General features: G+C 34.8%; 6 protein-coding genes across 7 annotated transcripts; 5 read left to right on the top strand and 1 right to left on the bottom strand.

The window, feature by feature from the left end:
* The first annotated feature begins 58 nt into the window (after positions 1 to 58).
* On the top strand, positions 59 to 1428 carry LOC138864037 (uncharacterized). Its single transcript, XM_070129908.1, has 2 exons — positions 59 to 100; positions 475 to 1428. Exons 1-2 carry the CDS (start codon positions 89 to 91, stop codon positions 1141 to 1143), a joined length of 681 nt encoding a protein of 226 aa, XP_069986009.1. The 5' UTR covers positions 59 to 88; the 3' UTR covers positions 1144 to 1428.
* A 2615-nt stretch (positions 1429 to 4043) lies between these two features.
* Positions 4044 to 5432, top strand: LOC113807372 (uncharacterized). The gene is made up of 2 exons (XM_027358607.2): positions 4044 to 4117; positions 4464 to 5432. Exons 1-2 carry the CDS (start codon positions 4106 to 4108, stop codon positions 5148 to 5150), a joined length of 699 nt encoding a protein of 232 aa, XP_027214408.2. The 5' UTR covers positions 4044 to 4105; the 3' UTR covers positions 5151 to 5432.
* Positions 5433 to 7764: 2332 nt separating this feature from the next.
* Positions 7765 to 9116, top strand: LOC113814465 (uncharacterized). Its single transcript, XM_070129907.1, has 2 exons — positions 7765 to 7806; positions 8138 to 9116. Exons 1-2 carry the CDS (start codon positions 7795 to 7797, stop codon positions 8819 to 8821), a joined length of 696 nt encoding a protein of 231 aa, XP_069986008.1. The 5' UTR covers positions 7765 to 7794; the 3' UTR covers positions 8822 to 9116.
* Positions 9117 to 11748: 2632 nt separating this feature from the next.
* Positions 11749 to 12842, top strand: LOC113807363 (uncharacterized). Its single transcript, XM_027358595.2, has 2 exons — positions 11749 to 11776; positions 12136 to 12842. Exons 1-2 carry the CDS (start codon positions 11765 to 11767, stop codon positions 12802 to 12804), a joined length of 681 nt encoding a protein of 226 aa, XP_027214396.2. The 5' UTR covers positions 11749 to 11764; the 3' UTR covers positions 12805 to 12842.
* A 3508-nt stretch (positions 12843 to 16350) lies between these two features.
* LOC113814462 (aminopeptidase O) lies at positions 16351 to 20836 on the bottom strand. Of its 2 annotated transcripts, none has more exons than XM_027366493.2 (3): positions 20708 to 20836; positions 18171 to 19926; positions 16351 to 17803 (listed from the first exon to the last, which is right to left on the bottom strand). In XM_027366493.2, the coding sequence occupies exons 2-3, from the start codon at positions 19805 to 19807 to the stop codon at positions 16555 to 16557; spliced, it is 2886 nt and encodes a 961-aa protein (XP_027222294.2). In that variant the 5' UTR covers positions 19808 to 19926; positions 20708 to 20836; the 3' UTR covers positions 16351 to 16554. The 2 variants fall into 2 exon arrangements, with proteins under 2 accessions (XP_027222294.2, XP_027222295.2); XM_027366494.2 differs by having other exon boundaries at positions 20694 to 20794.
* Positions 20806 to 25729, top strand: LOC113814463 (uncharacterized). The gene is made up of 7 exons (XM_027366495.2): positions 20806 to 21080; positions 21483 to 22438; positions 22613 to 22734; positions 23005 to 23154; positions 23561 to 23682; positions 23817 to 24062; positions 24201 to 25729. The coding sequence occupies exons 1-7, from the start codon at positions 20904 to 20906 to the stop codon at positions 24750 to 24752; spliced, it is 2325 nt and encodes a 774-aa protein (XP_027222296.1). The 5' UTR covers positions 20806 to 20903; the 3' UTR covers positions 24753 to 25729.
* Positions 25730 to 27500: the final 1771 nt, after the last annotated feature.

The following is a 27500-nucleotide window of genomic DNA, read 5'->3' as shown; positions in this document are numbered from 1 at the left end:
TGGGCGGGGTCTCATGACGTCATCGACCACGAAGTATATATAGCAGACGCATCGCAGTGTCCAGGAGAAGGACACATTCGCTCGAAAGATGAAGGCTCTGGTAAGAATGGGAATATTCCAATCACAGTGTTTAAAACAAGTGTGAAACAGGTTTCAATCTGATTGAAGGGAGATTCTTAGGTGTGGGGAACACAAAAGAAAAAATCGTATGCTACTCGACCTGTGAAATAACGCTATATATATATATATATATATATATATATATATATATATATATATATATATATATATATATATATATATATATATATATATATATATATATATATATATATATATATATATATATATATATATATATATATATATATATATATATATATATATATATGAATATGGGGCGAAAATATTTTTGTTTTTCATCAATTATGTTAAATAGCGGTTGTATTCATGATTTTTTTTTTTTTTCAACAGGTGATTCTGGTCGCTGCATCCTGTTGCTCAGCACAGCTGGTGCTGCCGTACACGGCGCCCTGGGTGCTGCCTCAAGCGAAGCTGATCACTACCCCTCATGTCAAGACCCACATCAAGACCATTCCTTTGGTCTCCCCTTACGCCCACCCCTTCGGACATCCCTTCGTCGCTTCCCCCTACGCCTTCCACCACGCTGCCTATCCCTACATCCTCAACGCCGACGCTACTCTCAAGGCCACCGAGTTCCCCTACATCTTCCACAAGGCTGAAGAGGAGCCAGCTGTAGAAGAGGCACGTCGTCGTCGCCGCGACGTGGAGATCCCCCTCCCGTACCTGCACGCCGTGCCCACCGTCACCAAGCAAACTGTGGAGACCAAGCAGTTCGAGCCGGTCGACGCCAACACCCCCGCCGACACCACCAAGATCGAGCTCACCACCAAGGAGCACGAGATCTCCGTGCCCGCCGTCAAGTACGTGCAGCCCGTGGTCAACGTCAAGCCCGTCTCCTACACTGCTCTCTCCCACGCCGTCCTCCCCTACGCCCACGGCCTTCCCTACGCCCACGGCCTTCCCTACGCCGACGGTCTTCCCTATGCCTATGGCCTTCCATACGCCCACTACCCTAACCTCGTCGGCGCCCCCGTCATCAAGATCGACGAAGAAGAGTAACTCCAACTTTCCTGTCGTCCTTGATCCTCACAAAAAAATAACACTTTGTGATGGAAACTCATCCGTTGGAGTCGTCTCTGAATCCAACATGAAGGATGTGGTTACCAACCTGAGTGAAATGAAAGAAAATAAGGTTGAGATAACAGTTCCCGAAAGTGACAAATAAAAAACATATTGAAAATTACATACAGTGAAAAACAAATCAGAACATCATCTGAAAAAAGGTGTACATGATGAAAGGTACATTCAAAATCAACCTTTTTCGAAATAAAATCATTAAAATCACATGAAATATCTTTATCCCAATCCTGGAAAATGTTCCCTGACAGTTACTCTAGACTTCTAGATCCATCTGAAATTCTTGCACACTCAGGTTACCTTACAGTAAATGGTATACAAGAAAAATATATCCCTTTCTTATAGAATAGTTTATGGCATAATAAGTATATACTTTCATGATAGAATCATTGGATTCCATCTTCAAGTCTGAAAGAAGAATTCGAAACTTGTTTCAATTTCAAATAAATGTCGTCTGTGTATTGTAGGTTCTCTATTAGTAGAATTTTATTGTAGTTATAATCTCCACAACAATTTACACAATACGTACAGACTAACATGTATTAAATACATAGCATCGGCTTCTTGAAGCCATTATTTACTTTTTAACTTTTGATTCAAACTAAAGTGTTGAACCCTCCTCCCTCGTGTGCACGACCCTATGACTGTATAGACTTCACAAACTCATTAGTGTGTGCATATATACCGCACAGATAAGTATTAGTTTAGATATGAACATAGATAAGACAGATACCTACCTAATTTATCAATCTATTCTTCCTAAATGATCCGTGAGACTTTTGTTTGAATGTATAAATGACTGTGCTTCAATTGCTAAAATGAAATTAACAAATAACTATATGTACTGATTTTCCTTTTTTTAATAGATCAATAAAATTCGCACTTCAAATGACAAGTTCCTAATTACAGATTATCGAAATGGCCTAAGCTTTTCACAACTAAAATACTTAAAAATTTGAAAGAGGAAATTAGTATGATATCTTCTGTTTATATATATATATATATATATATATATATATATATATATATATATATATATATATATATATATATATATATATATATATATATATATATATATAAACTCGTGACGTGTGTCTGTCTGCAAACTTTCATATCCAAAATGGTTATAGAATTTCACACTAATTCTTTTACATGTAATTTGGTCTTGACTTCAATATGGTGGTTGCAGGAGATTAATCGCGCGAAACGCGGAAGGGTCATAACGCGAAGCAGAGTTGGAATCTCCGAATCAGTGAACCGATATACGTCATCTGACGCACTGGCTGCACTGATCGTAAAATGAAAGCTGGATCGATTATCTGCGACAATGGCACAGGAGAGGGTGCGTTTGCTCGGCCATTTCCTGACAAGTGTGTGCGTTGAAAGGCTTGGGACCATTGACCTCGGGCAGGGTTCTTTAGGCTTTTCATCTCGACCCAGTCTGGTTTTGTACTTTATCTGTATGACCTATTATGACCCTTCTATCGTGCCATTCTCTCAACTCGACATTAGTTCATACCTATACATAGGCATATATATATATATATATATATATATATATATATATATATATATATATATATATATATATATATTTATATACAAACATAAACACACACACACACATATATATGTATGTATGAATACATATATATATATAAATATATATATATATATATATATATATATATATATATATATATATATATATATATATATATATGTGTGTGTGTGTGTGTGTGTGTGTGTGTGTGTGTGTGTGTAGGTATGTATACATCTGTGTGTGTATATATATATGTATATAAGTGTACATATATATGTATATTGTGTGCTTACATATATATATATATATATATATATATATATATATATATATATATATATATATATATATGTGTGTGTGTATATATATATTATATATATGTAATTATATACATATACATAAATATTTATGTACATATATATATATATATATATATATATATATATATATATATATATATATATATATATATATATTATATATATATATATATACATACATATATATATATATATATATATATATATATATATATACACACTTACATCCATATATGTAAATACATATGAATATATATAAGCATTTATATATTTATTATACATATTTGTGTATATGAATATAAATATCTATATTTATGTGTGTGCATACATTTAAATGTATATCATTATTAGAACAATCAGTATTATCATCATTATTAATATCATCATTATCCTTATGTGGCGACCCATTGACCCTGAACTTGCGACCCTTACTTCGACGAACCCTGACCTTGGGCACTGAACCATCGATCAGTTCTTTTAATCATTTTCTTTCTCCTCAGAAATATCATGCTTTCTATTACAAACATATGCAAAGTTAACAGTAGTTATTATTTTTTAAATGATAACTTATGTTTGACTTTTATGTTTATTTGAAGTATGAAATCGTTTTTTTTTTTTCTTTTTCTTTCTTTCTTTCAACGGGCTGGCCCAGAATGTCAGAAAATCAAACAATTATGCGGCAAAATATGAAATATTTTATTTTTTTATTAAAAATAAATATACTTTTACTTTTAATTGGGTCTACTAATACAGACGTTTGATTCCATGTAACATGAGGTCAGTAGATGTCAATTTATCTATCTTATGCCATCTAATCCAGACTTCAATACCTTTAGATAAGATTTTTTCCTTTCAACATAATACATTATAAAAATGCATCCAGTTTATTACTTACAAAGTAAGACGAGAGAAAATGCCCGGAAGGACAACTGGGCGGGGTCTCATGACGTCATCGACCACGAAGTATATATAGCAGACGCATCGCAGTGTCCAGGAGAAGGACACATTCGCTCGAAAGATGAAGGCTCTGGTAAGAATGGGAATATTCCAATCACAGTGTTTGAAACAAGTGTGAAACAGGTTTCAATTTGATTGAAGGGAGATTCTTAGGTGTAGGGAACACAAAAGAAAAAATCGTATGCTACTCGACCTGTGAAATAACGCTATATATATATATATATATATATATATATATATATATATATATATATATATATATATATATATATATATATATATATATATATATATATATATGTATGAATATATATATATATATATATGTATATATGTATATGGAGCGAAAATATTTTTGTTTTTCATCAATTATGTTATATAGCGGTTGTATTTTTTTTTTTTTTTTTTTTTTTTAACAGGTGATTCTGGTCGCTGCATCCTGTTGCTCAGCACAGCTGGTGCTGCCGTACACGGCGCCCTGGGTGCTGCCTCAAGCGAAGCTGATCACTACCCCTCATGTCAAGACCGACATCAAGACCATTCCTTTGGTCTCCCCTTACGCCCACCCCTTCGGACATCCCTTCGTCGCTTCCCCCTACGCCTTCCACCACGCTGCCTATCCCTACATCCTCAACGCCGACGCTACTCTCAAGGCCACCGAGTTCCCCTACATCTTCCACAAGGCTGAACAGGAGCCAGCTGTAGAAGAGGCACGTCGTCGTCGCCGCGACGTGGAGATCCCCCTCCCGTACCTGCACGCCGTGCCCACCGTCACCAAGCAAACTGTGGAGACCAAGCAGTTCGAGCCGGTCGACGCCAACACCCCCGCCGACACCACCAAGATCGAGCTCACCACCAAGGAGCACGAGATCTCCGTGCCCGCCGTCAAGTACGTGCAGCCCGTGGTCAACGTCAAGCCCGTCACCTACACTGCTCTCTCCCACGCCGTCCTTCCCTACGCCCACGGCCTTCCCTACGCCCACGGCCTTCCCTACGCCCACGGTCTTCCCTACGCCCACGGTCTTCCCTATGCCTATGGCCTTCCATACGCCCACTACCCTAACCTCGTCGGCGCCCCCGTCATCAAGATCGACGAAGAAGAGTAACTTTCCTGTCGTCCTTGATCCTCACAAAAAAAATAATGACACTTTGTGATGGAAACTCATCCGTTGGAGTCGTCTCTGAATCCAACATGAAGGATGTGGTTACCAACCTGAGTGAAATGAAAGAAAATAAAGTTGAGATAACAGTTCCCGAAAATGACAAATAAAAACCATGTTGAAAATTACATACAGTGAAAAACAAATCAGAACATCATATGAAAAAGGTGTATATGATGAAATATACATTCAAAATCAACCTTTTTCGAAATAAAATCATTAAAATCACATGAAATATCTTTACCCCAATCCTGGAAAATGTTCCCTGACAGTTACTCTAGACTTTTAGATCCATCTGAAATTCTTGCAAACTCAGGTTACCTTACAGTAAATGGTATACAAGAAAAGAATATCCCTTTCTTATAGAATAGTTTATGGCATAGTAAGTATATACTTTCATGATAGAATCATTGGATTCCATCTTCAAGTCTGAAAGAAGAATTCAAAACTTGTTTCAATTTCAAATAAATGTCGTCTGTGTATTGTAGGTTTTCTATTAGTAAAATTTTATTGTAGTTATAATCTATCCACAGCAATTTACACAATACGTACAGACTAACATATATTAAATACATAGCATCGGCTTCTTGAAGCCATTATTTACTTTTTAACTTTTGATTCAAACTAAAGTGTTGAACCCTCCTCCCTCGTGTGCACGACCCTATGACTGTATAGACTTCACAAACTCATTAGTGTGTGCATATATACCGCAAAGATAAGTATAAGTTTAGATATGAATATAGATAAGACAGATACCTACATGATTTACCAATCTATTCTTCCTAAATGATTCGTGAGACTTTTGTTTGAATGTATAAATGACTGTGCTTCAATTGCTAAAATGAAATTAACAAATAACTATATGTACTGATTTTCCTTTTTTTAATAGATCAATAAAATTATCATTTTAAATGACAAGTTCCTAATTACAGATTATCGAAATGGCCTAAGCTTTTCACAAACAAAATATTTAAAATTTTGAAAGAGGAAATTAGTATGATATCTTCTGTGAAAAAAAAAAAAAAAAAAAAAAAAAAAAAAAAAAAATATATATATATATATATATATATATATATATATATATATATATATATATATATATATATATATATATATAAACTCGTGACGTGTGTCTGTCTGCAAACTTTCATATCCAAAATGGTTATAGAATTTCACACTAATTCTTTTACATGCAATTTGGTCTTGACTTCATTATGGTGCTTGCAGGAGATTAATCGCGCGAAACGCGGAAGGGTTATAACGCGAAGCAGAGTTGAAATCTCCGAATCAGTGAACCGATATACGTCATCTGACGCACTGGCTGCACTGATCGTAAAATGAAAGCTGGATCGATTATCTGCGACAATGGCACAGGAGAGGGTGCGTTTGCTCGGCCGTTTCCTGACAAGTGTGTGCGTTGAAAGGCTTGGGACCATTGACCTCGGGCAGGGTTCTTTAGGCTTTTTTCATCTTTTTTCATCTGATTTTGTAGTGGATCTGTACGACCTATTATGACCATTCTATTGTGCCATTCTCTCAACCCGACATCATTTCATACCTATATATATATATATATATATATATATATATATATATATATATATATATATATATATATATATATATATATATATGCAAATGGATTATGTATATCTAATCACACAAATATGAACACACACGCACACATATATGTACATATATATGTGTGCATATACGCATATGTTTGTATTATATGTATATATGTATGTATAAGTGTATATACATGTATATTCATATACATATACATTATATATATATATATATATATATATATATATATATATATATATATACATATATATATTCATGTATGTATATATATTTATACATGTATATTTATGCATGTATCTATGTATATATATACATACATGTATACATATATACACACACTATATATGTAAATGCATATGCATATAGATAGATAGATAGATAGATACATAGATAGATAGATGGATATACCACATCTATGTATATATGTATATACATAAATATATATATATATATATATATATATATATATATATATATATATAATGTGTGTGTGTGTGTGTGTGTGTGTGTGTGTGTAGAAACATTTCAAAGTATATCATTATTAGAACAGTTATTATTAAAATATTTATTATCATTATTGTTATTATCATTATCATTATGTGGCGACCCACTCATCCTGAACTTGCGACTCAGCACTGGATCAGAAAAAACAGTAATTCATACAGCAAAATGTAAAATATTTGACTTTTTATTAATAACAAATAAAATTTTGCTTTTAATTGGGTTTACTAATACAGACGTTTGATTCCGTATAACATGAGGTCAGTGGATGTCAATATATCTATTTTATACTTACTATCTAAACCAGACTTCTATATCTTTGGACATATCCTTTTAACATACTATTATAAGAGTACATTCAGGTGATTACTTACAAAGTAAGACGAGAGAAAATGCCCGGGAGGACACAACTGGGCGGGGTCTCATGACGTCATCAGCCACGAAGTATATATAGCAGACGCATCGCAGTGTCCAGGAGAAGAACACATTCGCTCGAAAGATGAAGGCTCTGGTAAAAATGGGAATATTCCAATCACAAAGTGTTTGAAACAAGTGTGAAACAGGTTTCTATTCGATGAAAAGAGGAAGGAGAGGAAACATTTCACAGTTCATTTTTGAAACCAAGAAAGGGTCTTACATCTAGTATCACTGTTCATGAGTCAAGATATTCCTTGTGTTGTTCACTTCTGTAATTAAGGGAGATTTTTAGGTGTATGCACCACAAGGAAAAGAGAAATAACGATATATATATAGAGAGAGATATAGATGTATATAGGGGAAAACTTTCTGTTCTTTATCAATGATGTTATATAGCGGTTGTATTCATGATTTCCTTTCGACAGGTGATTCTGGTCGCTGCATCCTGTTGCTCAGCACAGCTGGTGCTGCCGTACACGGCGCCCTGGGTGCTGCCTCAAGCGAAGCTGATCACTACCCCTCATGTCAAGACCGACATCAACACCCTTCCTTTGGTCTCCCCTTACGCCCACCCCTTCGGACATCCCTTCGTCGCTTCCCCCTACGCCTTCCACCACGCTGCCTATCCCTACATCCTCAACGCCGACGCTACTCTCAAGGCCACCGAGTTCCCCTACATCTTCCACAAGGCTGAACAGGAGCCAGCTGTAGAAGAGGCACGTCGTCGTCGCCGCGACGTGGAGATCCCCCTCCCGTACCTGCACGCCGTGCCCACCGTCACCAAGCAAACTGTGGAGACCCAGCAGTTCGAGCCGGTCGATGCCAACACCCCCGCCGACACCACCAAGATCGAGCTCACCACCAAGGAGCACGAGATCTCCGTGCCCGCCGTCAAGTACGTGCAGCCCGTGGTCAACGTCAAGCCCGTCACCTACACTGCTCTCTCCCACTCCGTCCTCCCCTACGCCCACGGCCTTCCCTACGCCCACGGCCTTCCCTACGCCCACGGCCTTCCTTATGCCTATGGCCTTCCATATGCCCATGGCCTTCCATACGCCCACTACCCTAACCTCGTCGGCGCCCCCGTCATCAAGATCGACGAAGAGTAACTCCAACTTTCCTGTCGTCCTTGATCCTCACAAAAAAAATAACACTTTGTGATGGAAACTCATCCGTTGGAGTCGTCTCTGAATCCAACATGAAGGATGTGGTTACCAACCTGAGTGAAATGAAAGAAAATAAAGTTGAGATAACAGTTCCCGAAAATGCTAAATAAAAAAGCATATTGAAAATTACACACACAGTGAAAAACGAATCACATCATCTGAAAAAGGTGTACATGATAAAACGTACATTCAAAACCAACAACCTTTTTCGAAATAAAATAATTAAAATCATATGAAATATCTTTATCCCAATCCTGGAAAATGCACCCTGACATTGACTCTAGCCTTTATGTTCTCTTGTAAGTCTTGACTATCTTCCAGTATAGGGTATACGAGAAAAAGAATACCCCATATCCCTTCCTCATAGAATAGTTCATGGCATATTTAGTCTTCATTTTCATAATCGTATGCACATTCCTTCTTAGAGAATATTAGCATAATAACGAATGTTAAAATAAAACAATGCACAAACGTTTTATTTCATAATTCTCCTAGATTTTATCTTCAGTTCTGAAGGAAGAATTCGAAAATGTTTCAATTTCAAATAAATGTCTGTGTATTGTAGCTTCTCTTTCATTAGCAAAATGTTGCTGTATAATCTATCCACAGTTATTTGCATAATACCTACAGAATAACATGCATTAAATACATAGCATCGGTTTCTTGTAGCCATTATTTACTTTTTAACTTTTGATTTAAACCAAACTTAAGTGTTGAACCCTCCTCCCTCGTGTGCACGACCCTATGAGTGTATAGACTTCACAAACTCATTAGTGTGTGCATATATACCGCATAGAAAAGTATAAGTTTACATATGAACATAGATAAGACAGATACCTACATGATTTATCAATCTATTCTTCCTGAAAGATTCATGAGACTTTTGTTTGAATGTATAAATGACTGTGCTTCAATTGCTAAAATGAAATTAACAAATAACTAGATATGCTAAATTTCCGCTATATATATATATATATATATATATATATATATATATATATATATATATATATAAAATATATATATCAATAAAATTCGCACTTTAAGTGACAAGTTCCTAATTACAGATTACCGAAATGGCCTAAACTTTTCACAAATAAAATACTTAAAAGTTTGAAAGAAGGATAGTACGATATCTACTAAATATATATTCATATATATATATATATATATATATATATATATATATATATATATGATATAACTCGTGACGTGTCTGTCTGTAAACTTTCATATCCAAAATGGTTATTTTCACACTAATTCTTTTACATGCAATTTGGTCTTGACTTCATTATGGTGGTTGCAGGAGATTAATCGCGCGAAACGCGGAAGGGTTATAACGCGAAGCAGAGTTGAAATCTCCGAATCAGTGAACCGATGTACGTCATCTGACGCACTGGCTGCACTGATCGTAAAATGAAAGCTGGATCGATTATCTGCGACAATGGCACAGGAGAGGGTGCGTTTGCTCGGCCGTTTCCTGACAAGTGTGTGCGTTGAAAGGCTTGGGACCATTGACCTCGGGCAGGGTTCTTTAGACTTTTTCATCTCGACCCAGTCTGGTTTTGTACTTTATCTGTATGACCTATTATGACCCTTCTATCGTGCCATTCTCTCAACCCGACATCAGTTCATACCTATATATATATATATATATATATATATATATATATATATATATATATATATATATATATACAAATGGATTATATATATTTAATCACACAAATATGAACACACACACATATAAATGTGTGTGTGTGTATATGTATATATATATATATATATATATATATATATATATATATATATATATATATATATATATATATATATATATGTATATACGCATATGTTTGTATGTATATGTATATATTTATGTATAAGTGTATATACATGTATATTCATATACAAATACATTATATATATAATATATATATATATATATATATATATATATATATATATGTAGATATAAATTTATACATACATATTTATGTATGTATGTATATATATATACATGTATATTTATGCATGTATCTATGTATGTATATATACATGTATATATACATATATACATACACATCTATATATGTAAATGCATATGAATATATATATATATATATATATATATATATATATATATATATGTCTGTGTGTGTGTGTGTGTGTGTGTGTGTGTGTGTGTGTGTGTGTGTGTGTGTGTGTGTGTGTGTGTGTGTGTGTGTGTGTGTGTGTCACATATATGTATATATGTATATACATAAATATATATGTATATGTATATATATATATATATATATATATATATATATATATATATATATGTATGTATATATATATATATGTCACATCTATGTATATATGTATATACATAATATATATATATATATATATATATGTAAAAACATTTCAAAGTATATCATTATTAGAACAATCAATATTAAACTATTCATTATCATTATTATTATCATCATTATTATCATTATGCAGCGACCCACTCATCCTGAACTTGCGACTCAGCACTGGATCAGAAAAACAAAAATTCATACAGCAAAATTTAAAATATTTGACTTTTTATTAAAAACAAATAGAATTTTGCTTTTAATTGGCTTACTAATACAGACTTTTGATTCCGTATAACATGAGGTCAGTGGATGTCAATTTATCTATTTTATACTTACTATCTAAACCAGACTTCTATATCTTCGGACATATATTTTTTAACATACTATTATAAGAGGACATTCAGTTTATTACTTACAAAGTAAGACGAGAGAAAATGCCCGGGAGGACACAACTGGGCGGGGTCTCATGACGTCATTGACCACGAAGTATATATAGCAGACGCATCGCAGTGTCCAGGAGGACACATTCGCTCGAAAGATGAAGGCTCTGGTAAGAATGGGAATATTCCAATCACAAAGTATTTGAAACAAGTGTGAAACAGGTTTTTATTCGATGAAAAGAGGAAGGGAAGGAAACATTTCACAGTTCATTTTCGAAACGAAGAAAGGGGCTTACATTAAGTATCACTTCACGAGTCAAGATATTCCTTGTGTTGTTCACTTCTGTAACTAAGGGAGATTCTTAGGTGTATGCAGCACAAGGAAATGAGAAAACCTTGTGCCACTCGACCTGTGATATAACGATATATATAGAGAGAGATATATAGATGTATATAGGGGAAAACTTTCTGTTTTTTATCAATTATGTTATATAGCAGTTGTATTCATGATTTTTTTTTTTTTCGACAGGTGATTCTGGTCGCTGCATCCTGTTGCTCAGCACAGCTGGTGCTGCCGTACACGGCGCCCTGGGTGCTGCCTCAAGCGAAGCTGATCACTACCCCTCATGTCAAGACCCACATCAAGACCATTCCTTTGGTCTCCCCTTACGCCCACCCCTTCGGACATCCCTTCGTCGCTTCCCCCTACGCCTTCCACCACGCTGCCTATCCCTACATCCTCAACGCCGACGCTACTCTCAAGGCCACCGAGTTCCCCTACATCTTCCACAAGGCTGAACAGGAGCCAGCTGTAGAAGAGGCACGTCGTCGTCGCCGCGACGTGGAGATCCCCCTCCCGTACCTGCACGCCGTGCCCACCGTCACCAAGCAAACTGTGGAGACCCAGCAGTTCGAGCCGGTCGATGCCAACACCCCCGCCGACACCACCAAGATCGAGCTCACCACCAAGGAGCACGAGATCTCCGTGCCCGCCGTCAAGTACGTGCAGCCCGTGGTCAACGTCAAGCCCGTCACCTACACTGCTCTCTCCCACGCCGTCCTCCCCTACGCCCACGGCCTTCCCTACGCCCACGGCCTTCCCTACGCCCACGGCCTTCCTTATGCCTATGGCCTTCCATACGCCCACTACCCTAACCTCGTCGGCGCCCCCGTCATCAAGATCGACGAAGAAGAGTAACTCCAACTTTCCTGTTGCCCAGAACCTCAAAGAATTACAGCACAGTGTAAACGGTCATGTTGATTCCTTTAATGAAACACATACTTCTGGGAATACTCAATAAACGTCAGAAAAATATTAAGTGAAAGTCAATGAATCATTACAACCAACGGAAAGAAATGGATTCTCCCAAGGTGAGGAAATAATTCCTTAACACCATGATGTATCTTATTTTTCTTTGGGATCAACAAATGAAGTCTGAGGAGATTTTATTATTCCCATGTCGTGCACAGGACGCAAAAATTAACAATACGATAATTATTTGTCTTGATATTCTCTCTCTCTCTCTCTCTCTCTCTCTCTCTCTCTCTCTCTCTCTCTCTCTCTCTCTCTCTCTCTCTCTCTCTCTCTCTCTCTCTCTCATTCGTGCCTGTTAAAAGACGACGATATTCTCTGCATCGTCTTTTCAACACATAGGGATACAGCGCATGTGACATAATAATTATACTGAGGTCAAAACGTGCACTTATCCAGATGTGTTATATCTATATGTGGTATTCCAATATGTATTTTTTTTCAGTAACCATTGATAATTATACATAGATACACACATAATTATATGTGTATCTATGTATAATGCGCGCGCGTGTGTGTGTGTGTGTGTGTGTGTGTATAGGAAGCTTGAAATGTGTCACTGTACTGTGTCAAATAAATATATTAATTCAATCATTATTATCATTATCATTATTATCATCTTTATTATTATGGATTATTATTACCATTATTTTTTTATCTTTTTATTTCACTTTACAAATAGACACATACAAACGCCTTTGCAATGTGAAAATGAATATGTATGTGCATTACATACATTTCTTCCCATCCTTCGTGGATTTCGCCTTAAATTTGGAAGAATTACTAGAAGCGTGTTAAATAATAATATAATGCTTGTCATTATCATTATCGTCATCATCATAATCAGTTGTTGTAGTAGTAGTAACATGAGATTAATGATAGAAAAATAAATACGTTAATTGTCTATATTTCTATCGTAGATCATCACTCATTATTATTATCATCATAATCAGTATTAGTTAGCAGTATCAGTAGTATTAGTTGTATCACTACCCTTATCACTATTAACAATAATGGTTAATGGTTGAAACAAATAAATGTGCTAGATATCAAAGTTCATATAGCACTATGGTAAAGTATTATAGCGATAAAGGGTAAAAGTGAGTTAGCGGTTAGGATAAAATGTGTTAATGTCGAAGGTTTTAGTTTCATATGAAAGTATGATCGGGAAAAGTGTAAAAAGTAAATGAAGTAAATCAGAGGTCAGTAAAGGAAAGGGTTAAGGGTGTAAGCCAAATGGATGAAATGGAGTGTATCTGTGGCTGCGGAAGGAAAATTGGCAAAGGAGCTATTACGAAATCAATCAACGGGTGATACAGGTAGAGATGGCTGTTGGAAAAGTAGGAGAATAAGAATCTGGTGAATGAGATAATGGAAATGGGGAAGGTGGTGAAGTATCAGGATGAATGACAGGAGGAGAAGGATGCGGAGAAGGACAATGTTGCTGTAAAAGAAATTTCCGTGAACATCCAGGTGGGAGAGATAAGGATAACAGGAAACAAAGACGGAACGATGTACACAGAGAAGATGATGTATGTTGGGAAAGAGTGGGAAGAAGAGGGATAGGAGGAACTTAAGGAGGGGGGGATAGATATCAGTAAATACTTTGAATGTAGAGGGAATAGTTGTAGATTGGAGGGTGGATGGGGGTGCGGGACATTCTCTTAGGCCATAACTAAAAGCAAAATAATGTCTTCAAGAGTTTCTGGAGGGGAGTTGAGAAACGAGTGTTTTCTTGTGTGCAGACGAGTGAATAGATGCTCGAGGAGCAGAGGAAGAGGAGGCTGTAAGAGAGGATTAGGTTAGCGAAGATGGAGTGGAACGTTTAGGTTGTCTGTTGCGACAGGTAAAGTGAGGAGGTGAACTAAAGGAAATATAATCGTAATTGTGGATTGTTTATCGAATTATGTATATATCTATTGAATAATACAAATATGATAATATGATATAAAATAAACCTATACACTGTAGCACAGACCTGTTGCTGTCATGTCTAGAGGTGCATGATTGGGATCGCCTGAGAAAAAATGTTAGAAACCACTGGCATAAGAGGTAAGGGCTACGCAATTAACCAAAGGAATAACGTGTCCATGACAAAGTTTATATAGTATATAATCTTTGCCCATGGCTCCCGCTTCTGCCTGACACTAAGCCAGCCTATTATTCTTTCAAGCACGGCTCTCACACCTTATAAAGCGGATAGAAAGGGCTGGAGAGAAGGAAAAGGAAAGTAGGAGAAGAAAAGAACGCAAAATTAGTTGTGGCAAGGGCAGAGGTAGGGGTAACTAGCAGGGGATTGGGGGACTATATTATCAATAGTAATATCATTATTGCTACTATTTTTATAATCATTATTATTATGGTTATTTGTTGTTGGTTTTTGCTATTATTAGTACTATTATTATTGCTATTATTATTATTATTATTATTATTATTATTATTATTATTATTATTATTATTACCATTGCTATTATTACTGTTATTTTTTTATTATTATTGCTATTATTACTATTATCATTGTTGTTGCTATTATTACTATTATCATTATTATTGCTATTATTACTATTATTATTATTTTATTGCTATTATTACTATTATTACTGTTACTATTATTATTGTTGTTGTTGCTGTTCGTGTTCGTGTTATCATCATCAGTAGTATTAGCATCTATCATCTGATCACCATCATTATTATTATCTTTAATATCATTGTTGTTTCTGTTGTATTGTTGCCATTATCATTATCATTGTTAGTAGTACTATCATCATTATTATCATTATCATTATTACCATGATCATTATGATGATGATTAGTATCATCATCATCATTATAACTGTATATCATTAATATCATTAAAAGGTGCAAAATGTATTAATGAAGTTACCATATTCAGTGTTCCATATTCCAAATACGAAGTGAAATTAACCTTCTATTTGGATTTCTTAATGTTTATTCAGTAATCTTCCTTATTCTGTTTAATCTTATCCTTCCTGTCTTCTTTTGTACATTTCCTCTTTTATCCATTGTCTCTTTCCTTCTCTTCAGTTATTTTATAACAGGGAGTAAATAGTCAATACAAAAGTCGTTTATGTAGACAGAACCATTAAATTGTACACTATTAAGAGAAAATTACAATAATTTTGTAATTTTCACCAATTTACAAGATTAAGTACAAACTGAATCCTGCCTCATGCACATTTAGCTTTAGAATGCTTCATTTGAATCTGATCTTTTCTTTCCTGATTTTTCTTTTTTTCTTTAGTAGTTATCAAACAATTTGCCACCTGTCACTGCATATTCTTTTATCAGTGGATTTTAGATATTACAAAAACCTCATGAAACCTTCTATTTACATCTTATCCCTGTTTTTTATTATTATTTCTAAATTTACTGTATTTAGTTTTTTTGCCTTGGATAAAATAATAAAAGACAGACATTTAGTAGTTATATTTCAAATCTATTTACAAAAATGTATCAACACACAAGTTCCTGAGATAATGGCAGTATTCTTGTTTAATCCTGAATGCAAATTCTCAAATGAGTAAAAGTAAGAACAAAAACATGAAAGACATAATAAAAAGAAAAAACACAAAGAGGGAAAAAAGGATGACAAAAAATTATGTGAAAATACTTGATTCACTCTCCATACAGCATTGAAGAAACAGTTATTCTTGCATTTTCATCCATGTCATGCTGAACTTTTCTATATACCTCTTCTGCTAACTTTCTGTGTTTCTTTTTCCCTGATATAACAAGTTCTCCATACAGGTACACTCCCATTGCCTGGTCATCAATTAAAAATCTTCTCACTTCACACAAGTCAGGAAAATTATTTAATATTACTAGCTCACACCATCTATGGCGAACATCAGCGTTCTGAGCTGCAATGTCATAGTGCTGGTATATCTGCTGTAAAGCCTTGCAAGAAAAACTTCTCAGTTCTAAAATATATTCTAAGAGTAGGACAATTTGGTCTGGAAAAGAGAATTTCTCAAGGCTGATCTTCATCTTTTTAGCACTTGGATTTTGTCTACTACTTTTGTTAACATGAAGCCAATAATTAAAATGTGACTTAACTGTAGCCACTAACTGATTTGCTATATTACCATATTTTTCTGTAATATAAGGATTGAGTCCAGGATGATTAAGCCAATCTTCATACAGACCACTAAGGGTCATTCCTTTTTCTGCAGCCTCTGGGTAAGCACTAATGAAAAAGTCTATTATCTGCTCTGATAACACCAACTGACCATGATAAAATGTTACATAATCTTTTATCATTGAATCAAAGGTTTTCCTCCCTATTATTTTGCTCATATACTTCAGCAGGAAATATCCCTTCAGATAATGCACTTGCAAAAATGTTTTTTCTGGATTTCTTCCATCTTTGACATAACCAATGCCACTATCATCTACTAAAGTCTCCCCTTGCATAGGTCTGAGCTTCTGCAAATCTTCACTTGAATTTTCAAGTTCACTTGTCAGAGTTCTGTATCGTATATGTGCCCTAAGATCTGAAAGTTCCTCGTGGTATTTCATTTTCATTGCTTTATGCTCTAGTGATGATAGCGATGTAAATGAACCACAGGTCAGTACTTTACCTGTGCTCCCATCACAATTATGAGGACTCCCAACACACAGCCCATCTTTTTTCTGAGTTTCACTATGTGCATTCTCATCAACACCTACCGGATCTTGCCAACTATCTACTGGGTTATCTTTACTAGTGGTTTCAGGGATGTTTTGTTGTTTTGTGCTGTACACAGCATCTTTTATCAGAGTAGCTTCTGCATAGATAGAGTCTTCCATGTAGGTAGCGAAACCTTCGCTAATCCATTCTTCTGTCCAGTCTTGGGCACCAATATTGATCCCAAACCATGCATGGCTGTTGAAAAAATATATATATATTAATATGTCTCCATTGCACATTAAGAAAAAATATGATGGAAGTTATCTTTTAAACCATTTCTATATTCTCAGGATAGACTGAAGGCCTAAAAATATTTCTTAATAGAACTTTGTTACTTTCTGTATTTTATCTCTTAATAAGTTACCAGCATTAAGACAAAAGGCTGCCCATCCTTCCTAAGGAGTCTGTCCTTGAGATATGCAGGAAAGTAGCCATAAGCCACTGGCTTACGACAAATATATTGTAAGCTACGCTCTAAAAGCAAATTGTGAAACAATTATTTTACATTTTTGTATACTAGCAATTCAGTATTGAAGTAATGACACTACTACCAAACACCTACCTTATTTCATGTGCAAGACGAATATAGGCTGCAGGATCATCCATTACCATTGATGGTGACAAGAAGATTAAGTTTGGAGAAGCTAAACCCAAGCTTGCAAAACACTTTGGTACTATAACAACTTCCAGCCTAGGGCATGGGTATCTGCCAAGAAGGTCAGAAGATGCTTGCAGGGCAAAAGGTAGAAATGATGCAACTGACTTTATTGCTTGAGATGATGATGGAGGATAAACCAGAGATAGAGCAGTTTCACTACCCCAGTATTTGGATTGGATGTGACAAGGGTATTCATAGTGCTTACATGGATGAGCCTCTTTAGTTTTTTTATCTTCTTTTATAAATGACCCACATAACTTAGTCTTGGATTCTAATGCTGGAAGAATATCTACTTCCCATTTACCAATGGCAATAGCTATAGTTGCAATAGGTAAGACCATTGTTGTATGATAATAAAAGCAAACTGAAGGTATATTTTCTTTTACCATATCTTGTCTGCAAATTGTAGATCCTTGACAAGGTTCTTTAGTATCACAATTTTTAAAATCTGAGTGATTGATGAGCCAACAGTCCTTGTAATCCTCAATACAGCCAATAAATTTTACTGGTCTCTCGTCCCCTGTCATTGACAGATAATACCCTTTTGGCACTGTAAACCAAGCTTGCCAGGTAGCCATTGCTGATGGAGGATCTTGACATGGGAGTAATGAGCGGTTGTTGATAGTGGCAGCTGGAGTAAACACACATGGACTGCCATCTTGGTCGTTCCTCCAAAGAAGTGACTTTCCTTGTGGCAGTGTTTCATATTTGATGCATATAACTCGTGGAAAATCAGCAACTCTTTGCACATTATTTTTCCATATATTAATAGACCAAGGTTCCACAGTGTACTGAAGTGGTACCTGCTCTTTGCTTGACCAAGTATTTAGGGCAAAGCTGCAGTTTCTAATAAATGCTGGATGTAAGTACTGTGAAACTTCAGTTTTATTGCAGATTACTTCAGTGACAGATTTTACCTTAATATCACAACAATCTAGTACAACCTTAAAATCATTTTGTGTTTCTGCTTGAGTAGCAACTTCATGCAAAATATGATTTACTAAGACATCATCAGAATCTACTTTCTCTGCTTTCCCTAATTTGTTCTGGCTTTCTTGTTCATTCTCTACAACACATGATTTTTGACTTATTAATTCACACTCCTTTTCTAGGTTACTTTGGCCACAGTGAATACCTGAACTACTTGAATCAGTCAGAGTAGCCTTTCTACATGGATTTTTTTCAGCATTGTTAAAACCTTGATGAAAACTTTTTGGTGTGCAGCCAAAACTGGTTTGGTCTATTTCACTATACCCACTAGAAGTCCTTGCAAATGTTGTATTGTTTTCATGATTAGGAAAAACATCTGTACCATGATGTAAATTTTGGCCAGATTCTCTAACAACCTTCCTTTTATCTGAACAGAAACACTCACGCACGCAACAATACCCGTTTTTCTCACAAAGTGTTGTAGGCTCTAGGAAGATAAACACAGTTCCTTCAATTATCTGACTAACTACACTTGTTTTGAGATGTAAGAGATAGTGCCGTGCCCTTATGTCCTTTATGTTTGATAGCAAAGGTAAGTCCATGTCCCCCATTTTGTTTGACACTAATGCAAGAATTCTTTTCTGGTTTATATGTTGTTTGTAAATCCTTGGTTATCCTCCCGATGTAATGACGTCTTGCTTTCCTGGAACCAAATAGTTCAAACGGAAACCTGTAAAAAGAGGCACAAAATTATCATACTGGTTTTTACCTTGATATTAAAACAAACAGGGGCCATTCACAGTAAACAGCAAGCAATTGTGCATGGATTACATCATAGGTTGTAAGTTATGGAAATATATGCATTTTTCCCAGATTCCAAAATGACCTTTTTTTAATTTCAAAACTTATTCAGCAGACTAGCCAAATAATAACAACAATCAGTAATGTATCTAAATTCTTGTATCAATTTCTTTAGAGTTACTAAAATGCATTCTTAACTTTTCATTCCTTCCTTTCAACCTTCCTTCTGTTGCCAATATGAATCGGTCATGGTATGGGATTTTGAAATATCAGAAGATAATCTATATAATTATATTATTATTATATTCTTAACATCCAATGACAAGAAACATTATATATGTGTATAACTATTTGTTTGTCAAATGGTATTTTAGTTCAAACTTGCCAAATTTTAATATGCAGGTAATTTGTTGGTCTTTGCAAGAGCCGAAGGCACGAAAGACAAGATGACTGCATGATGCATTGCAATCCCAATGGTATGTTAGCGATATTTTTTAGAAACATAAAGTTTATAATGCCCAAAATGTACACAAAAATCGATTAAAATCATATGGAAAGTTTCATAATCTACTGATGTGCACTATGCACCAAAAATAAGATTATTCAAAAACCGAATTTCTCGGCCCATGCGACGTTACTTAACATTTGAATTACACATATAATACACAAATTATCTCAAAATTCGCATTCATTCACCATTTAATGCATACATTATTCGATTTAATATAAAAGAAGACCACAGATTCTGGAGAAATGCCGTTTGTTTACATCCTCGCCCTTCCTTTGTTATTGTTTTTGTTTACACGCGTGTCAGAATCAGCTGATTGAGCGTCACTCCCGGCTACTCCCGGCCGTAGAGTTAAATCATGGCTTTATTTTTGCTTTAGTATTGTTATTTTATGGACAATGGAGGTTTTGACAAGAAAAGAGAGCGATGGAGAACTTATGGAGACGCTCTGTAGATTATGCGGCACGAATGACTGCGGTCGAATGTTACATTTGGGTGATACGTATTCTATGGTTGGAGCGAGTGACATCATTTTCAACTTGTTAGACAGTATATCGGTTATACTAAAACTGCAGGTATGTGGTGCATTTATACTATGGATGTGTGCAATTGAGCACATATGTTGAGTTTGGGGAAAATATTGTGTACTATGGTGATCCGGGATTTGCATCCCTTCACTGTCTTCCCTTGATTTGTTGGCATAACAACCTTAACATAATGATGAAGAATCAACATTAAACTTAGGGAGGATGCCCCTGTCTACCTGCCTAGGTTTTGAAGTTTGAAAATCTGCATGGAAATGCCCCCCACTCATTATCTCTCTCTTTCTCTCCCTTTCCTTTACTCCCTCTTTCACCATCCTCCTTTTTGCTCTATACACCCTTTTGCCTTCTCCTACCCTTTCTACCTTCCACTCTCCCCATCTCCCCTTTTTATGTGTATCAGATAATGAATAAATGTTTTTTGTTTTGTTTCAGGATGATGATGAAGTATTGATGTCAAAACATGTATGCTTATCATGTTTCAACATAGCAGTTGATGTCCAGGCTTTCATAGATTCCAGTATAAATTTTCAAAAGACAACAATAAGACAGATATTTCCAGAACATAAGTTGGTGGAAACACAAGACATCACTCTGATTCAAGCACCTTTTGGAAGTCTGCGGAAGGAGTCTGAGATTGTTGAGCATCATATCAATGATGATGGTAAAGTTGATGAACCAGTATTAAAGTCCCAGGATCTGTTACAGAATGGCTGTTTTTTAGAAACAAGTAATGTCTTATTGAAATCTAAATTTGCTACAACAGACAAAGAGGAAGATATAGCCGAAGGAAACATTGCAAGTGACTTTCAGGAATCACCAGATTCTGTTAATGCTGATGTATCACATAGTAATGTAAAAGTTACCATAAATTCCTCTGAGTTAGGTGTTATTGATCAAGTGTCAAAGGATGAAATCCCTTCCGTCCACAATGAACATGTGCCAGAGTTACCAAGTATCTCCACAGAATTTCAGACAGACCCAAGTGTCAAGACTGATGTAAAGATTACAGATGAAGGAGACAAGGTCTCTAATTGTTCTAAAGAAGATGCATGTGACACTGCACATTCTCCCTTAGCTTCTCAGCGTCAAAGCACCAATAGTACCAACTCAAGTACAAATAAGAGTAAGAAAGCAAAGGTAGTTGTAGATAGACAAGAAAAAGGAAAAGAAAGTAGCAAGACATGTCCAGTATGTTCAAAAAGTTTTCCAAGGCAGAGCCAACTAAAAAGCCACCTTGTAAGTCACAGCGGAACTAGACCATTTGAGTGCAAGATTTGTCACACTAAATTCAAATACCGTCGAAACCTCGTTGAACATTCCAGTATACATAATGAAATTCCATCCTTCATCTGCTCAAAATGTGGCTTAACATTCAAGCAAAGAAGCAAGTAAGGAAAAAGACAGAATTAGTTATGTTTGACATTCAGTAGTTTGAATTTGATTAATGTTTAAAATGTAATGTTTGTAATCAGGTATGCTAGTTTGTAAATATTACAAGCAGTACAATTGTCTAACAATATGCTTCTTTATTGCTAACACTTTTGTATTTTTATGTTTTTTAGCTTACTTAAACATGAGAGGATTCATCGAGAGAAAGACAAACACTGTTACCGCTGTCCTCACTGTAACAACCAGTACACTCAGTCTTCACATCTAAGAACACATATTAGAAATGTTCATGAAAGTATGTAACTATTTTATTTCATCTATTAATAAGTCTGTTTCATAGACATGTATGAAAGTGTATGAATATGAATATTATATATATTTTAGGATAGGTATATATCAGTATGTATATATATATATATATATATATATATATATATATATATATATATATATATATATATATATATATATTAGCACATAAGTACGTGAATAAATAAAGATAAAAAGACCTTCTATGAAGATATAGTGTGTGGCAAAAATTTGATAATTATTACATTCCTTTCAGATAACAAGGGACACAAATGCGATGTCTGTGATGCTGTAGTTCTCTGTCAGTCATCTCTGAGACGGCACATGGCAACTGTCCATGCTAACTCAGCCAAGTTTGTCTGTCCCCATTGTAATAAAGGCTTCAATAACAACCAGAATTACCAAGGTAGCCTGTTACTTCTTCTTTTTTGTAGTTTTCTGTTTGCCAGTTTAGTTTTATTGGTCTGTTATAGTAAAGTGCATGCATAAATGTTTCAATACATGAACAAAGATATATCTATATTTCCACACTGCTCACATGACTAAATGTACATTTATGTATAATAGCATAAATGCAGTTGCGAGTTAAAACACATGTATGGATACATTTGATATATTAAAAGTGCATCATAACATAGACACATAGAACTACAAACACATCTTCTGATAATTTTAGATATATACTGTAAAACAAATTATTATTTCTGTTATCATCATGATCAATAAAAGATAAAGTAAATATAAACATTTGAATCTGCTAAAAATAATAATAATGATAATTTTATTTTTTATTCTCCCCCCTCAAAATGAAGGGCACCTGAGGCGGCATTCTGGTGAGCGTCCATATAGCTGCTCCACGTGCACCAAGACATTCACCACCACGAAGGCCCTAAGCAGGCATCGTTTAATTCATCAGGGAATCAAGAGCCATAAGGTCAGTTATGCAATTAGTATGCTTATATCTGCAGTTTTTCTCATTATTAGTTTTATATTTTTTGCATCTTATTTTTATTCTCTAATGTATCTTACAGATTTCTTTTATCTTTTCTTTCATTTTCTTTTCTTCAGTGTATCCACTGCAGTAAGGCATTTTATGAATTATGTGACTTAAAGAAGCATGCCAAGCGTCACCTGAAACGTGTGAAGAAATCCAACAAAAGTCTGGCTCCTAGTAAAGCTGGAGAGAATGCGAGTAACTCTACCACTCAGGTGGTGACTGGTATGAATTCACTCAACTTGATGGTTCTCACAGAGTCTCTGCTCTTTAGTGAGCCCCAACCACTGCTTGAAACATCAGCGCCTAGAGTAACAGAGGTAGCTATTAGCACTGATTTGATATTCTGTGTACACTTTTTTAGTTTTATGAAATTTTGTTGGAAGATTAGTAGTGATATATTAGCTTATTCATCAGATTGAAACATGGCAGTACTTTATGTATTAAATGTGTTGCAGATACTTCTGCCAGATGGGAAATTAGGCACACCTAAAGAAGTCACAGCACAACCACTTCTGGGTCCAGAGGTTATAGAAGCTAATCCACCAAATTTGCAGCAGTCATCAATGGAACTGTCCAAAATTTCAAACATGTTACAGCCAGGAGAGGAAGTTCTGACACCATCGCCATTATTACCTGCTACACCAGTCTTATCTGCAGAAAATGTAGAAGCAATCTCTGTGCTGGCTGACACAGCTGTCTTGCAACCACCTGAAACAAAGACTGTCATAGCCACACCCATTGACCCTTCCAGAGTCTTGCAGCCAACAGACATGGGAGTTGAGGAGGAGCTCCCTAGACCTGAGAACAGAGATGTAAGTCTGGAAGCACAGGAGGCATCCCAGTGTAGCTCTAGTACTGATGGCCCAACTATGGTTGTGCTGTCATCAGTAGGTGCTTCTTCTGAGTACTTACCTGTTGCTGAACAAGAATCTCATACAGGGAATTCTGAAATTGATGGGGCCAGACATCAGCAAGGTGAGAGGATCCTTAGCCATGCTACTTGGTAATCTGTAATTTATTTTGAGTATCAGGATACTGTTTGTTTTGGAAAAGTGATGGGAAATATTTCTTTGCAGTGTAGTATAATTATTTTTAATGTTTTCATTACCAAAACTTATTTAAATCTTGCCTGAATAACTGATATTCACCGAAATATTCAGCTTACTATAAGCTCATCATCTATATATTTAATGTCAGTATTCACTCAATCTGTCTCTGCTCACAGTAAGGCAGTAAAAGAACAGTTTAATCATTTCTAGATTTTTCTCAGTATAAGAGAAATTTTAAAATGAAATGCAGCAAAAAAGAATGAAAAGCCAAATTTAAACCAGACTTCTATTTACGTAGAAGGACATTAGGGATACAAAAAAAAAGGGGAAAGAGTAACATCTAGTTATACAAAAAAATATCACAGATTTTTTTTTCTCATGTTACTACCCCTCTTTTTTCACAGATTAATTGGTTTACATTTTGTGATAAACTGTGTATGAGACATTCTGTGATTAAGGGAACCATTTCTAGTCAGTAAATGTGAATATTCAGTATAAGGGATTTTTTTAAAGAAATATAGCAAAAGAGAATGAAAATCCATATTTAAACAAGACTTCTAATTAGGTAGAAGGACATTAGGGATACTAAAAAATGGGCTGAAAGAGTAGCATCTAGTTATAAAAAAAATATCATAAATTTTTTTGTTACTACACCCCTATTTCACAGATTAATTAGTTTACATTTTGTGATAATCCTTTTGTATGAGATATTTCCAGTTTTAAGGTTATTACGATGGGGAAAAGTATAGTTTTCTTTGTGATGGAAGTTGGTAATTGTTCACAAGCAGTTAGGACATAAAGTGTAATACAGTCTGTGCAATAGAAAGAAAAAAAAACTTATATGTATAAAATATATATATGTATGTATATATATATATATATATATATATATATATATATATATATATATATATATATATATATATATATATATATTAACTGTGATTAAGGGAACCGTTTCTAGTCAGTAAATGTGAATATTCAGTCAGTGCTCATATATAGTACTAAAAATAAGCAATATATATTTTTCTTGTTTACTCTTCATTTCCCCATTATCCCCTCATGTTTTAATGTATGATATAAAAACTATGAGATTTGAAAACAGCAGTTATTTCAAATTTCACACATTATATGCTGCAATAATACAGTATATACATTGTTGGCAATGTATTATTGTATACTTATAATCTCTTTTGAAAAAAATATGAATTATTTTTATACATTGTTGGCAATGTATTATTGTATACTTATAATCTCTTTTGAAAAAAATATGAATTATGATATGTAACTATTTTTTAGACAATATTATGCCAAATATCAATAGCTAGTCATTCCCTAAAAATGTTTGTGTTTAACAGATGTACTTTTACATGTGTTATAAAGATTGTTCCTTTTGGGGAATATATGTGTATATTCTAGTATCTTATAGGTTATGACAATTGGGAAGATAGGTCATTGTAGCCAAGTGCTCCAGAGCTGCAGTGACCAAGAAAATCAAAATGTTTAAAAGTGGGATCTTTATAAAGGTGCAATATCACTTGTCACTTTCAGACTACCAGTACAGTAATTGTCAATAGCAATTCATCATAACTGTTTTGTGTATGTTTGTGTGTATTCATGTGTGTTACTGTGCAGTGTGCATGAAGGTTTTTATGACTGTCACATGTATACTTATGTCTATATGTACATAAAATACATACACAACGGGCTAGATTTAGTTGCACAGGGACTTGCAGTTATTTTCAGAAAAAAAGGAAAATGTAGTAACTGGGACGAATATTCAGTTTGACTCATTCTTTGCACTTGTAAAAATATAGTTGATGAATTACTATAACATGTCTTGTTATCGTTTTCATACTCAAAGGCAAGGCAGTCCTCCATAATCCATATACCTAAATCCATCACCTCATTCACAAATATTAATATCAAGTAGATTCAGATGGGATGAATTTTAAAATCAATGTGTCTCTTCTGCTGTTCAAATAAAATGGCCTTGAAAGCTCTAGAACTGCATAAGAAATGAAGACTATAAAAGAAGTTAGAGTACAAGTATTAAGGTATTATTGTCATAGAAAAAGTAGTGGAAAGAATTTGATACAAATAATTCTAAATAAAATTGGTTCTTGACACTGAAGACTAGCAGCAAAAATTAATATTTTAATTTTTAACCCCCCAACCACCTAAAAAATAATAATAATAAGTAAATAAATAAAAATAATAATGCTTAATGTTTGTTGTGCTGATACGTGTTGATGGAGCATTTGTCTTTTGCTCATATGCAAGTGTGCTTATTGATGCAAAAATTGTATGATTGATTCTTGGCCGTTGCTGTGAACTTTATTTATTCTTTATAGTAATGGATCATTCAGTCTGTGAACAAAACATTCCTATAAAAACAAAGTGCAAAACTTATTTTTAATCTATTGATAGTTGAAACTGTGTACTTTATTTACTGTAAACCATCTTTAAATATTAAATAAAATATGTTTGTGTATAGAGTTAGTTTTGGAACCTATTTCGTATTGTTAACTTTCCAGTCTGATTTAATACATTAGAAATAAATTTGATAAATTATCTATGTTACTGGCAGATGAAAAATGACATCCCAAGACTATTAATTCTTAGTTGCTTAAGGAGTTCATACATTAATGGCTTTATGGATCAGAGACCATCATTTAGATAATCTATCTTTAGCAGCAGCCATAA

Source organism: Penaeus vannamei, chromosome 14, assembly GCF_042767895.1.
Source record: "Penaeus vannamei isolate JL-2024 chromosome 14, ASM4276789v1, whole genome shotgun sequence".
NCBI classification, from domain to species: Eukaryota; Metazoa; Arthropoda; class Malacostraca; order Decapoda; family Penaeidae; genus Penaeus; species Penaeus vannamei.
This window is presented reverse-complemented; position numbering and strand designations above follow the sequence as displayed.

Excerpts from the sequence above, each read along its gene's own strand:
- LOC113814462 (XM_027366493.2), bottom strand. The coding sequence starts at position 19,807 with ATGGGGGACATGGACTTACCTTTGCTATCAAACATAAAGGACATAAGG. Across the intron at positions 17,804-18,170 it reads CGTCTTGCACATGAAATAAG|CCATGCATGGTTTGGGATCA; the intron begins GTAGGTGTTTGG and ends TTTTTTCAACAG.
- LOC113814463 (XM_027366495.2), top strand. The coding sequence starts at position 20,904 with ATGGAGGTTTTGACAAGAAAAGAGAGCGATGGAGAACTTATGGAGACG. Across the intron at positions 22,735-23,004 it reads TATTAGAAATGTTCATGAAA|ATAACAAGGGACACAAATGC; the intron begins GTATGTAACTAT and ends CATTCCTTTCAG. Across the intron at positions 23,155-23,560 it reads TAACAACCAGAATTACCAAG|GGCACCTGAGGCGGCATTCT; the intron begins GTAGCCTGTTAC and ends CTCAAAATGAAG.